This window comes from Numenius arquata, chromosome 3 (genome assembly GCF_964106895.1).
Source record: "Numenius arquata chromosome 3, bNumArq3.hap1.1, whole genome shotgun sequence".
Classification (NCBI taxonomy): domain Eukaryota; kingdom Metazoa; phylum Chordata; class Aves; order Charadriiformes; family Scolopacidae; genus Numenius; species Numenius arquata.
In genome coordinates this window covers 14,386,812-14,399,454 of record NC_133578.1, presented here as the reverse complement: position 1 = coordinate 14,399,454, position 12,643 = coordinate 14,386,812, and the positions used below count along the sequence as shown (strand labels likewise).

The 12,643-nt window shown below is 42.0% G+C and overlaps 1 protein-coding gene across 1 annotated transcript in view; it reads left to right on the top strand.

Moving 5' to 3' along the window:
- EPB41L5 (erythrocyte membrane protein band 4.1 like 5) overlaps positions 1-12,643 on the top strand; it is a 54,951-nt gene that overhangs the window by 35,807 nt on the left and 6,501 nt on the right. Inside the window, exons 16-17 of the mRNA XM_074144917.1 lie at positions 7,470-7,636; positions 8,172-8,266. Coding sequence (XP_074001018.1) covers positions 7,470-7,636; positions 8,172-8,266 — 262 coding nt within the window. The remainder of the gene's footprint in view (positions 1-7,469; positions 7,637-8,171; positions 8,267-12,643) is intronic.

Genomic DNA, 12,643 nt, shown 5'->3' with positions numbered 1-12,643 from the left:
ACCCCCTCTAGATGAACAGCAACAATGTTTCTGCTTTGTTTAGATTTGGGTCATTAAATAGAGAATTTTACATTAAACTGAAGGAGTACGTTTGTTTTAGGAATTTCCTTGCTTGAGTAGTTTTATGAGAGAGTGCTTTTTTCCAAGCACTTTTTTGATACCTGACTGTCCCTTGCATCAGCCTCTCCTAAAACATACATCCTCGGTATGTGAGATCTCAGTACAACACAGGCAACAGTTAACAGATGATTTTTTAAAAGTCTTTTAAAATTCAACCTTTCCAGTACATTGCTTATCCCTGCTGCTTTTGAGATGCTTGTGCCTGAAGCCTTGCCGTTTTCTGGCTAAGCGCTCCTGCATAAACTTATTTTTCAAAACACCATTTAAAGTGGTGAATGTTCTCCCCTGCTCCTCTTTCTGGCTTTTGGAGGGCTTTATTCCAGCTGTGGTGTAGACTGTCCAGAACTGCGCACGGCATTTCTCGGGTTTTGATTTTAAGAATTCAAAATGAAAAATTTGCCAACTGTTATACCTTCATATGCAAAGTTAGAAAGCAGGGTATTAATTTGTGTTGTGACCTTTTTAAAAATGGTTCTTTTTTCCAACTAAGTTTTTTATGTTAATGAAGTATAGCTACAGTCAGCTTTCTCAGTAGTATTTAGTCCCTTAGTCAACTAAAATTGTGAATGATTTGTGTGTGCTCTACTTTTTGCTCCTGCATAGTAATGCTTGTTTTTCCGAGTTTCTGTTTTCTTCTTTTTTTTTTCTTTTTTTTTTTTTTAACTTGCATTAGAATCTGCATTTTCCAGTGACTTTGGAAACTACTGTTGCTTGTAGATGCTTGTTTCGGGTGTACATGTAGAGCTGCCACTTAAACCCTTTCAGCTTCCTGCACATAAGGTGCCCTGTGTACTTGGGGGGTCTCTGCCTCCATCACGTTATTTCCTCTGTAAAACGCACATGGTTCTTGCCCAGTTTTGTTGAAGTGCTTTGAAATACCAAGTTCTGTTCATTTGGTAAGTGGAGACAACGTATACATGAGTTAGCTTAACTTCTCATTTCAGACTTCTGCAAAAATGTGTGTGATACTGAGCAGAAATGGGGTTTATTTGACAGTGTCGCCATGTACACGTATACTTGCATGCCTCTTTCCTTCAGTATTTACCCTCCAGCAATGCCCTTTTTCCTTGCCTTTTTGCATCAATCTTCTTGTCTTTACCTCTGCTTTACTTCCTCACCCTCTTCCCCATCCGTACCTGTGTACTAATTGTGCCCCCTCCCGCTCCTCAATAATCCAGGCCCTTTGACGCTGCCGACAGCCGTCACCGTGGTGGAATCCCGTGGGATGCGTGGGCCCCGCCGAGGACCCGCGCTGCGGAGGGACAGTTCACCGCTTTTGTCCATGAGCGCAATGTGAAGAACGCGGGAATGCGTGGCGGTGCTGGGACCTATGCTGTCCAAACCACCATGACCAGCCTCTGAGACCGGGGCCTTTCTGGAGCTGGAGGCTGCTTTCCAGCAGAGGCTGGAAAATTACCTTTCGAGCTGTCTCTGAGATAAGGACAACGGACCCAAAGCTGACTGTAGAGGGGGGGAAAAAGCTTTTATTACAAAGGCTCTGCATATCGTGCTGCTGATATTTAGTCTTTAAAGAAAAAATAACATGTAGACCAATAGAACGGAAGCCACCCATTGCTCTTGCATCGAAAAGAGTATATAAATTTCTTTTTAATTGCGTTAAGATTTTTTTCTTAATGATTGAAAACAATTTTTTTAACTGGGCTTAATTTTGAGAGCCAGGCAGGGAATCACATTTGTAATAAAACTGCACGTGCAACCACTGGGTTATAAGGTGGTTTCAAAAATCTTACATAGAGGATGTAACTGCCCCTCCTTTTGAACCATGATTATTTAAAAATATCTAAGATGGTTGATCTGAAAACTAACTTTTTTTTTTTTAAACAAATCCTCTTCTGAAAACTACTGTTTGGAAATGGAATAGAATTATTTTAATTTTTTAAGAATAAAATTATCAGTACTACTGAAAAGGCAAAGAGTAACTTATGGTTTTTTGCTTTCTAGAAAATTTTATTTCTTTTTTGCCGCCGTGCTCCAGTTGAAACAAAACAGAAATACTTCCTGACAAACACCAGTCCTACCATATGATTCACAAGGTTAATTGTTAAGTCAGAGGTTAAGACTCCAGCTTCATGGCTCACTGGTGTTCTTGAGGGCCTTTAACAACGGGAGGAACTACCTTTACCCTTGAATACTGTGTTTTCATCTGTTTTCTGAAGTTTGCTGCTTTTAAATTGCAATGTTCTTTTCCTATTTACAAAAAAAAAAAAGGGGGAAAATTTGTGGTAGAGCGCTTTTAAAATTCACTTATATTTAGGTTTTAGGATAAAGAAGGTGTTTGAATAATTTTCAAATTGTTTGAGCCAGTTTCAAATTACCACAGAGCCCAGAAATAGAAAAACATTGGTTTCAGGTGTCCAGCCCCAAAAAAACAAGAAAGTAAGTCTCAGCTAGGACATAACTTAATATTGCCTGAGATATTTTGACCTCCTCACCCTCACATCTGACTGGGAAAGAGATTGCTAATGAAATGAGAGTCTCTATTTTGCAACTCTGCGAACTACATATTCCAGAACCGTGGGATCTACAGAGGTGATTAGAGAATCTGTTGTGCTATTTTTAGTTTTAGATTTTGCAAAGTGGGTGTTGTAAACTTGTGGAGCAAAGCAGACCTATTTGTTTATTATTTATAAAGCTGCATAAGAATATGCAAGTGAGAACAGGTGTTCTATCTTTAAAATATCGTATAATTTCTGTGTAGGTGAGGGAGAAGCAGCCACTAATTTGAGTAGAGGAATTTGGGAGAGTTTGTATTTAAAATGCAAGAACGTTGTTGCAATAACAAGTCGCTGTTCTATTGCAGAGTTTTAAGTTTGGATGTGTTAATGGTAGTGGTCAGGCAGCTGCAAGAGTGGCTGGCTCCTCGGGTACCGGAGAAGTTTTGCGTAGCTGTCACAGAAGTAAAGAATAGTTGAGGTTGGAAGATGCCTCTAGAGATCATGTAGTCCACCCCCGTGCTAAAAGCAGGGTCGAGTAGAGCAGGTTGCTCAGGACCCTGCCAGCCAGGTTTTGTGTAACTCCCAAGGATGGAGACTTCACACCCTCTCCAAGCAACCCCTTCTGGTGATTGACCAACCTCACAGCAAAAACGGGTTGTTTTCTTTTCTTGTATTCAGGTGGAATCTCCTGTATTTCAGTTTGTGCCCATTGCTTCATGTCCTGTCTCTGGGGTCCCTTGAGAAGAGTCTGGCTGTTGTCTTTACTACCCCCATCGGGTTTTTATACACATTGATAAGGTCCTCCTGAGCTTTCTCTTCTCCAGGCTGAACAGTCCCAGCTCTCCCAGCCTCTCCTCCTACGTCAGGTGCTCCAGACCATTTACCATCTTGGTGGCCCTTTGCTGCACTCCTTCCAGTGTGTCTCTCTTGTCTTGGGGAGCCCGGGGCTGGGGGGAGCACTCCCAGGGTGTCTCACCAGTTCTGGGGGTCCCAGCCGCCAGCAGTGCTGTCTGTCACCGACTGCCTGGGTGTTAACTGCAAGTTTGGTAATTAAAGCTGTGGCTAAAGTTTTCCTAGTATATGTTTCTTGCCTGACAGCAGAACTAGTTCAGATTCAGGATAGGGGAAGGAACCCTGGTTGCCTGAAATCCATCTGCCTCTAGGATGGATTTGGTTTAGGATGGTGTACGTTGCCTGCTTTTGCCACGTGGCTTGGAATCTTGCATACATCCCGAGGGTCGGTTTTACTCTGTGCTGGGCTTATTTTAGTCTGACTTCATTGACTTAGGGAGAATTATTATCCTGTTTTCCACTAGAGTGAGTGTCAGGTCTCAATAGCAGATGGAGAAATTGTACCACACTTGTACCAACACCACCGAGCTGCATTTTTACAGGGACAGGTCACATGATGTAGGAATAGCACTGAGGAAACACATGGATGTCTGTCTGAGCAGTATGGTGGTGACAGATCTTTGCTCAATATCCACAAAGGTTCTGCAGCCAGCACCTTTTCCTAAGGGTGTTTTCTTTCCTTTCCTGTAGTTGTTGGCCTGTGTGTTTTACCCTAGTTCCATATTTGGAATTATCTTCAAACAAATCAGGGAGACAGCAGAAGTCTTGGAATGTGGGACTCAGCCTGCTTGATTAGAAACTGAGTGCACTTGAACAGTCTCCATTTGTGGGATCATATGTCCCCGGGATTTTTTCTTTTACTTTCATCACTTTAAAAGGAAAAGGAAGATTTATTTTTTTTTCTGAATATTTTGCTTTTTGTTTAGGGAAAGGCAACAAATCTGAGAAGTTGACAGGTTTAGATTTAATTCTTTTCTTACCTTCAGGAACAGCACCGAATGCCCCAAAATGAAGGAAATGAACAAAGAATTTCATACTACTGTACTACCTTGCAGAGTCAGTGTAAGAAACTGTGTCACTACCAGTTTGAAAAAATAAATTAGCTTGCGTGGTGCTCCGTGCTCTTTCAAATTAGATTACTTGGAAAAGAATTCTCTCTTTTGCAGCGGACTCGGATAGTTACTGTATTTTGCAGATTGCATTTCACAAACTACAATGAAATATTGTTTTGCTTTTCAACTAGGAAATTTAAAAGAAAAATCATACCCTTGGTAACTGATGGCTTTCTCAGTCATGTTATGCATTGTATGGTATATGGTACATACTAATATCAATATATTTGTCAGGCAAAAAGAAGAAATAATGCAGTAGGTAACTCCCATAACTGTGGGAGTTCTTTGAGCATGTAACGACTTCTCTGTGATTAATTAGTGGATTGACAAACCTTTCCATGCACTAAAACCCTTTGAGTCCTATATTCATAATTATTTGTGTGGCTTGAACTCCTGATATCGCTTGTCAGTTTTTCCTCTCAAAATATTTCTTAACATATGCTGATAGAAGTTGATTTTGAAGACACAAAGTCTGGCACTTTGATGTAAAGTTCAAATATCCCTTTGTGTGATGCAGGAACGTGGAAAACTAATGCCCGTTTCATTCTTGAGTCCTGCACACTGACTGTCGTAGAAGTCCTACTTTTCCTGGGAAGCCTTTTATTATTTCCCTTATGATTGGTGTGACAGTTCAAAAGTGTTTTTTGTAAGAGAAGTCAGAAATTCTGTGAAGTGATGAAAATAGTGTCTCATGCTTTTTACTTCCGTAGTCTGACCATTCATGAAGGCTGCAGGGTAGACCTCCCGCTGATGCTCTGAAGAGGATGAAGAGTCTGGGTGGCCTCGAACAATTTAATGCTCTTTGGGGAGCTCATCTTTTGTGCCTGCAAATTCCAGTGGCTGAGGGTCTCCCTAGTACGACTTTCCTCTTGTGACTGCTTATCTCAGGGTGGCCAAATAGGTGTTCCAGTGGGTCTGAAGGCAAAATGGGATCAATTCCTGCTTGACTCTTGCCTTAGGAGACTTCTCTTGTCTGCCTAAAATTGGTTTAGTTTCCCTGAGGCCCCACCGTGATGCAGAGGTGAAGCTGCAGGGACCCAGCCCAGTTATGCTTGCTATCTCAGCGAGTCCTCCATCCCGTGGCACAAATAGCAATAAGGTTTTCTACAAACTTTCATCACCTTGATGTAAGCAGCACGCTGCTTTTGGAGCAACACTAGACTTTGGGCGTGCCATTTGAATATGCCACCAGATTTCAAGAGCGCCCTTATCTCTAGAGGGCAGGTTTTTGATTCAACTCTTGTCTGTCTAGTAAATGTTACTGCAGTTGTTATGGGGGGGGAAAAGGCTAGTGTAATTATCCTAGCAATTTTCTAATGAAGATAAATTTAATTTTTCATTCATTTTCTCTCCACTGTGCTGCAATGCTAAGAAAAGCGTTAGAAGATTACAGCACAAAGTGTCACTGATGCTCGATGTCACCTCTCTTATGTGGAGTTCATAGGAGCTTATACCTGGTTCCTTCAACGTGTCGTGGCATCAGCACCTCTCTGTTCTGCAGGCAAAATCTGAACTTCCTGTGCTCATTGTGATATTAAACATTTGGGACGCTATTTGTAGAAAACTGCCAGAAAATAGGAAGGAAAGTGTTGGCTTTATGTGAAGATTATAAAACATTTTCCCTCTTGTGCATAGGCATCCACCGATAGTAAGGTACGGGATTCACTCTCACTTTCTTTGTTCCCTTAATTGGAAGAGCATCTATTCCTGCCTGTTACTTGTTAAAGTTCTCTGTATCCATCATTGCCCCTTTGTAAGACGATCTGCTGCTTGCCGTTTCCCATTAGTGGTGCACAGAGAGGCTATGCAGCAGATTGAGAAGTTTCCTGTTATTTGCTTTGCTCGTAGCTTCTTATTCCACTGCTTAAGAGAGTCGAGCAAGTGACCTCAGTTTGCCTCACGGCAATTAATTGTCTTAAGATGATTCGTACATTATTGGCACTGAAACGGTGATATCCTGTAATCTGTTTCAGAGGTATGTATTTAACATTGGAAGGACTCTTTTGGGTGCTTGAGCGGGAGGGAGGAGCTTTTTCTTGGAGCCTCTAGTGACAACAGGGGACTGCTTCCGAATTCCGGGGGCTGGAGGGAGGCGTGGGGCATTAACCCGGTAGCAATAGGGGAGAAGCTGGTCTGAAGCATCTCTGTAGGTGGATAAGGGTAAGTTCTGTTGTGGTGGGTACTTGCTTTTGGTATCATTGTTCTCATATTTGGGACAGGACTTCCAGAAGGGATAGATTTTTCTTCTTAAACCAATATTGCAACCGATCTGTATAAGTCTCCGCATTTGTTAGTTTGCTGTTAGGGTAGCTTTAGCTGTTCCTGAACTTTGAAGAGAGGGATGAGGTTCCTGACTGTTTGCACAACATCAACATCATAATATAACTTGTGTTATTGTACTTGTTTTTCTATTTTCATTGTGAATACAGATGGTAGGACAAAATAAAAAGGAGACATTTCCATTAAAAAGCAAAGGAGGTGAAACAAGTGATCGTGACAGGGCATAGAGTACATGCTGTGGTTCACCTGAAATATTGTGACTGCTAAGGTTTCATTCCTGTCTCTGCCCAAGTTAATAAAGCTGAAACTAGTTCTAGGTGTGCCTGACCATCACAGTGTCAGCGCAGACCTGTGCAGCGCACCCGTCTGCCCTCTGATCTGCTTATGACCATTGGGTGAAATGCTGTACAAATAGCTTTTTGTGAACAGTATCAACCTCCCTCTCCCTAATTTTTCTTTTTTCTTGTGTAAAAATCCTTTGTAAAAAGCCAATGTCTATTAGTTACCTGAAACGGTTTTTACAGAATGCGTCTGGTTACCAGAAGACAGCTTGAAAATAGAGATTTTGTGTGTGTTAAAGCTTTTTCTTATTACAGAAGGAACCATAGCATGATTCTGTGTATCTCTGCCCATCTTTCTGCCTTTGCAGCGTGCCTCTTGTTGATTTGCTGGACAGCACAGAGTTGCCAGAAACTTGTGTTGATGATGCCGTAGGCCGTCCAGTTGTTGGCTTGGCAACAGGGGATTCAGAAGAGGCTGTTAATTTCCCTCATCCTGGCACAAAGGAAACTGCTGCTGAAAAAGCAGACTCTGATCGTAAGCAAACTTACAGGTTTTTCCCTGTTATCATGATGTGTGGGGACAAGGTTGTTCTAAGGTTTTTTCCTTCCAAAAATCCAGAGGTGTTTTAAAAAGCTCCCTTAGATTATATGCGTAAGGACAGTTTTACCCACCACTGGGACAAGAAGGTTGGTCAGCTCTCCCATTTCACCTGGAAGCAGCTTATTTCCAAGGACAAAGGGAAAAGTCACAGTTCTTCAGGGGATCCGGCTTCAGCCACAAATACAGTGAAATGAAGTGCACCCGTCTGAGCAATTAACTCTTGCTCGCCCGCTCGCTGTGAGGATGGCTGGGTAAATGAACTTGCAGGAGTGCAGAGGGCTGGGACTAGGTACATACAGTCCATAGGCTTGAAAGTTGCATGGAAGGTTGAGCAAGTAGCTTCCCCCATCCGGGTGCTTTTCCCCACACCTTTAAAACCGTATAATTTGCATTTGGGAAGAATGCATGTTAAAAGTCAAATAACTCCATGGTGACATTAGCAAGGTGATATCTTTTCTGTCCTTTTCAGCGTTTGAAGACACATTCCTAAAGCTGAAACAGCTGGAGACAGAATGCAGCAGCCCCGTGCCGCCGGAGCGTCCCAACGTGAACATAAACGTACAGGTACTTGGGCTTCTTTCCTCCTGGCAGTCGCTGAGTTTTGTTCAGATGGTTCTGAAAAGGCTTTCGCTTACCTTGGTCTGTTTGCAAGATTTTTAAGAATATGAGTGAGTAATATTGGGGGATAGTAAAGGAAATACAGATGCTTTGTTATACATAAACCTGTGCTTGACAGGGCAGTGAGATAAAGACGGGGGACAGAGGTACACGTATGTGGACTGCAGCCTGGTGAAATTTTCTAAAATCAGTGGGAATAAGAGGCAAAAATGCTTGAAATGTTCCTCAGTTGCCTTTATCTGTAGGTTACTAACTGTACGGTGTTGTACAGCTCACCCTCTTTTTTGAGGGGATGAGCTGCTTTCCTGGTGTTTTTCAGTTGCCTTTGGTAACCCTCCCAGAACATTGCTTTGACGTTTTGTTTTGAGTGAAGTTTGGTGGTGATCCGTCCCTCCTGTTGAGTAACCAGTTTTTACCTGTTCTCTGAAGTAGGTGTTAGTGCTGTCTGTGTGTTTACATAGAGAGGAGTGATGTGGTTTGATTTAGTGCCCTCATAAATCCTTTCGAGCAAGTCAGGCTGCGTTTCCACGGGCAGCTGAGCCAAAGTATGAGCTTCAATGCCCTGAACAGGGTGAGGGCTCTCTTCCCCCTCGCTCTTCTTTGCTCTTTATTCCCAGGCTTCCCTTTCTATCACCTCCAGGAATCATTATATGGTTTGGTGAACCAATGTAGCCTACAAAATGGGAAACAACAATTTTTTTACCTTTTATTTTGGATTTTTTGTTAAGGTGTTGGGGTTTTTCTTTGGTTTGGTTTAGTTTTTTAAGTTGTTAAGTAGTGAGTTAAACAGGTTCATGGAAGGAGTTAAAGAAATATTAGAGCCCCAGTGAAAATAAAAGTAGTGTTGCTAGAAGGGATGGAGGGGACAGGATCTTACAAGAGCAGTGAACTTCCATAGATTCACTGGTTATCAGACAACTAAACCCAGGCAGGGTATTCTTTTTTTTGTAATGAGCTTTAAAAAATTTGGAATTTAGGTTTTCTGCCAGGTATGCCTGTAAATAAATCATACATTTGGGGAGGCAGGGAGAATACAACTTACTCTACTTCCCCTGTGTTAAAGCTTTAGGTGCTTGATTGCATTTTGAACAAGCAGAGAGGGTGAAACACCTGGCAGTGTCATCTCTGTTGGCGCTGCCCTCCCTTGCAAGGAGGCCCCGGGATTTATCCAACTTTGGGTGAAGCAGCTGTGATTTCTCCTGCTCCCTCACTAGTAAACGAGCCAGGTGCCAAGAGAAGTGTATAGCAGTGCGTGCTTGGACTCAGCCCGTTCCTGAGCGTTTGTTCCCCAACTCCTACGAGCCCAGGCTGCTGCTTCGCTGTGCTTGGGGCTGCAGGCTCTTTTGCTCGTGTCCCCTTTAAGGCCTGGAGTCAGGGGTGCCTTGTGCATCTCTGCCTGGTAAGTGCATCACAAAGATTACCAGGTCTCTAAGAAGATTAGTCAGTCGCCCATAGGTCCTGCCGTGCCCAAACACTGCCTCCACGGAAACTACAGCAGAGGAACACAGCTTGTTTCAGAATGTTTTTCCCTGTTGAGCTCCGTTTTAGTTCAGGAGAGGGGAAAAAACATTTAGTTGGTTAAATGGAGAGAATGGAGCAGAAGTGTCGTCTTAGTATTTTTTAAAATCATAGCTGATAAAATGTAAGCAAGGTAAGAGTCCTGTAACGGGCTGATCTGACACACAGCTGCCGATAGGTACAGTCACAGTTATCCAGCTGCTGCCGTGTGAGGTGCCGTGAGAGTGACTCTGCATCTTAGAGGTTACAGATACTGGGGTGATCAGAACCTGATTAGGGAGCAAGAACATTTGCATAACTGAGAAATACATGATGTATGGATAGACGTTATGCCACTATGATTCTTTCTTTGGGTGAAAGAGAATTCAGCTTTCAAGAAGGAAGTGCAAATTGTATTATGAAAGCATAAGCGTAGATCATCAGTGGTTTTCCTCAGGTAGAAAAGATTGACTAAAGCTTTTCAGCCTATGATGTAGCTTACCAGGAGGTCACTCGAGAGTGACCTTAAAAAGGCAGAGAAAGATTAGAGGCTGTCTCTGTATACTTGAAATTCTGTATGCTTCAAATTACAAAGACGTGTAGGTTACAGTAGCCCCAAACGAGCACCCCCAGTTCTGATTAGCAACGAAGGTTAATACTTTGGACATGAGTCCTGAAAACGGCGACATAAGAATAACTATTAAAAATACTGTTTCCTGCTTTTGAAGGCTGCTTTAGAAAAAAATATAAATTTCCATTTAAGATGTTTGTTAGAAAATTGTCTCTCCTCCTGCACCTAATTCTGCTCTTAATCTTTGCATAAAAGAGGTGTTTATGGCGTCTTCTTCTGACTCCACTGAATGGGACTGCGATATATCCACTGAAACCTTGCAACGAACTTAGATCCTGGAACTTGCTGTTGCTTCAGATGAACACAGTGTTCTCTCTGAAAGTGTGCTAATACAAATTTCAGCGTGTCTCATCTCCCTTAAGTTTTACCAGCGTATGAGATACCGACCTATGTAGAAACAGGTACAGCACATAAAAAGGTCTGGTAGAACGCATCAAGGGGGAAAGCATTAGTTTTCTGCTTATGAAGGCAGAGCTGCATCCTGAACTTCCTAAGTGACACCATCAAATGCCAATGTCTGTTCACTTCAGCTTTGTTAATTAAAAATCTTTAACTATTTTCCGTCAGGGTCAGAGATGGCCAGCCAGCATCATCTTTACATAATTCTGTACTTGCAATCAATCGCTCTTGATTGATTTCTTTGGTAGGGAAATATTTATCTAGCGATCTGTGTTCTTTTAGAGAAAAAGTGAAATCTTTTTAGAATAAGAACTGGGAAGGGGGAATGAATGGCTTCATTCTTCACTGCTGCTCCCTGCCAAAATCTGTTGGGATGGAAGAATGCGACTTTGTCCTTTCCCAGCTTTCACTGGGGCAGTGACCAGACCTGACAAAAGAGAGCAAATAGCTCTTAAATACACCGACTTTCATCAGTTCCACTTTCATCAGCTTCTGAAGTGAAATGAACAATAAAAAGTTCGCCCTGTTTCGCTTGTGTTCAAAGTCTGCTCCGGAGTCAGAAATGCAAGGACGTGAGGGTTTTCTTTTTCTGAATTCGTTGTCATCTGTAAACATGTGGGAGTTGCTCCAAAATGTGATTTTCAGTGGCACCAGGAATGCTGCTCAAAAGCACAGAATTTTGGGATCGCGCACCCTGCTCCTGCCTTTAATCTTTCCTTCCCTTTTTACGTTGCGGCTTAGCTCTGTGTTTGGATTGAAGAATAAAGTACAAATACAGCTTGTCTAGTGCATGGGAACAATAAAAATTCGTATTCAGAATATTGACAAACCCCACCAGCTTTATTGTTTTATGTGAACAACTAAATGTCTTGTAAATTTGACATTTTGTGGTGCCAAATGCTTCCCCCTCTAGCGACATGCTCTGTCCATCAAAAAACCCAATAAAACACCAATGCTTTTTTCAAGCACAAGATAGAGATACATTTTTCCGCAATCCTTTCTAATATTGATGGAAATATTTCCTCGGTGGTATAGAATTTATACTTGATTACATTAAAATATTTATTAATAGCACTAAACTTTTCAAAAGTTGTGAATCTAATCGCTAATAGACTAGAGTGACCTAATTAAACTGCTTGTTCAGGTGGAGGAAGCTGAGAGGAAGTTAAACCCCGAAAGGTCCTTAAAGCGTCAGTGTACTGATGTGCTTGGTGAAAATAATCAAACTTACTGTATCACTGGTACTGGAATAACGCATTAGACATTCTGCGCAGGGACTGTTATATCCGGTTCAGCGAGGTCCAGTGTAAGGATTTAAGGATTATCACAGTTGGGTACCCCGACTGTACAAATAATAATAATTCAGTCTTAATTGTTCCAGACTTTTGGCAATTCCGGCAGTTTCTCTAAAATATAAACACTTTTAAATATTTAATAACTATTTGTTTTGTTAGTCTTCATGAATTATGTGAATGTGCTTCTCTTACTATCTGCTGACAACAGCCATTAGCAACAATGGTCGTTGGTCCTGGTAACATTTTATGCAGACAGGGATCCTTGAAGATTCTGCAAATGTCTGTATCCAGTGCTGACTGGGGTCAGAATTTTTGAACGGGTTCTCCCTTAGATAGTCTCGTGAGTTCCTATTTGGATACCCTGAAAAGTGATTTAGAGGGAGACAAGAAAATGAAACGTTTTTCCTCTCTCTAAAGACCAAATACCTAGAGGTTCTCCCAGGCCTTTCCAGTGAACAAAAAAAGAGAGAAGTGGATGGAGACCCGGGGTGGGGGGGACAC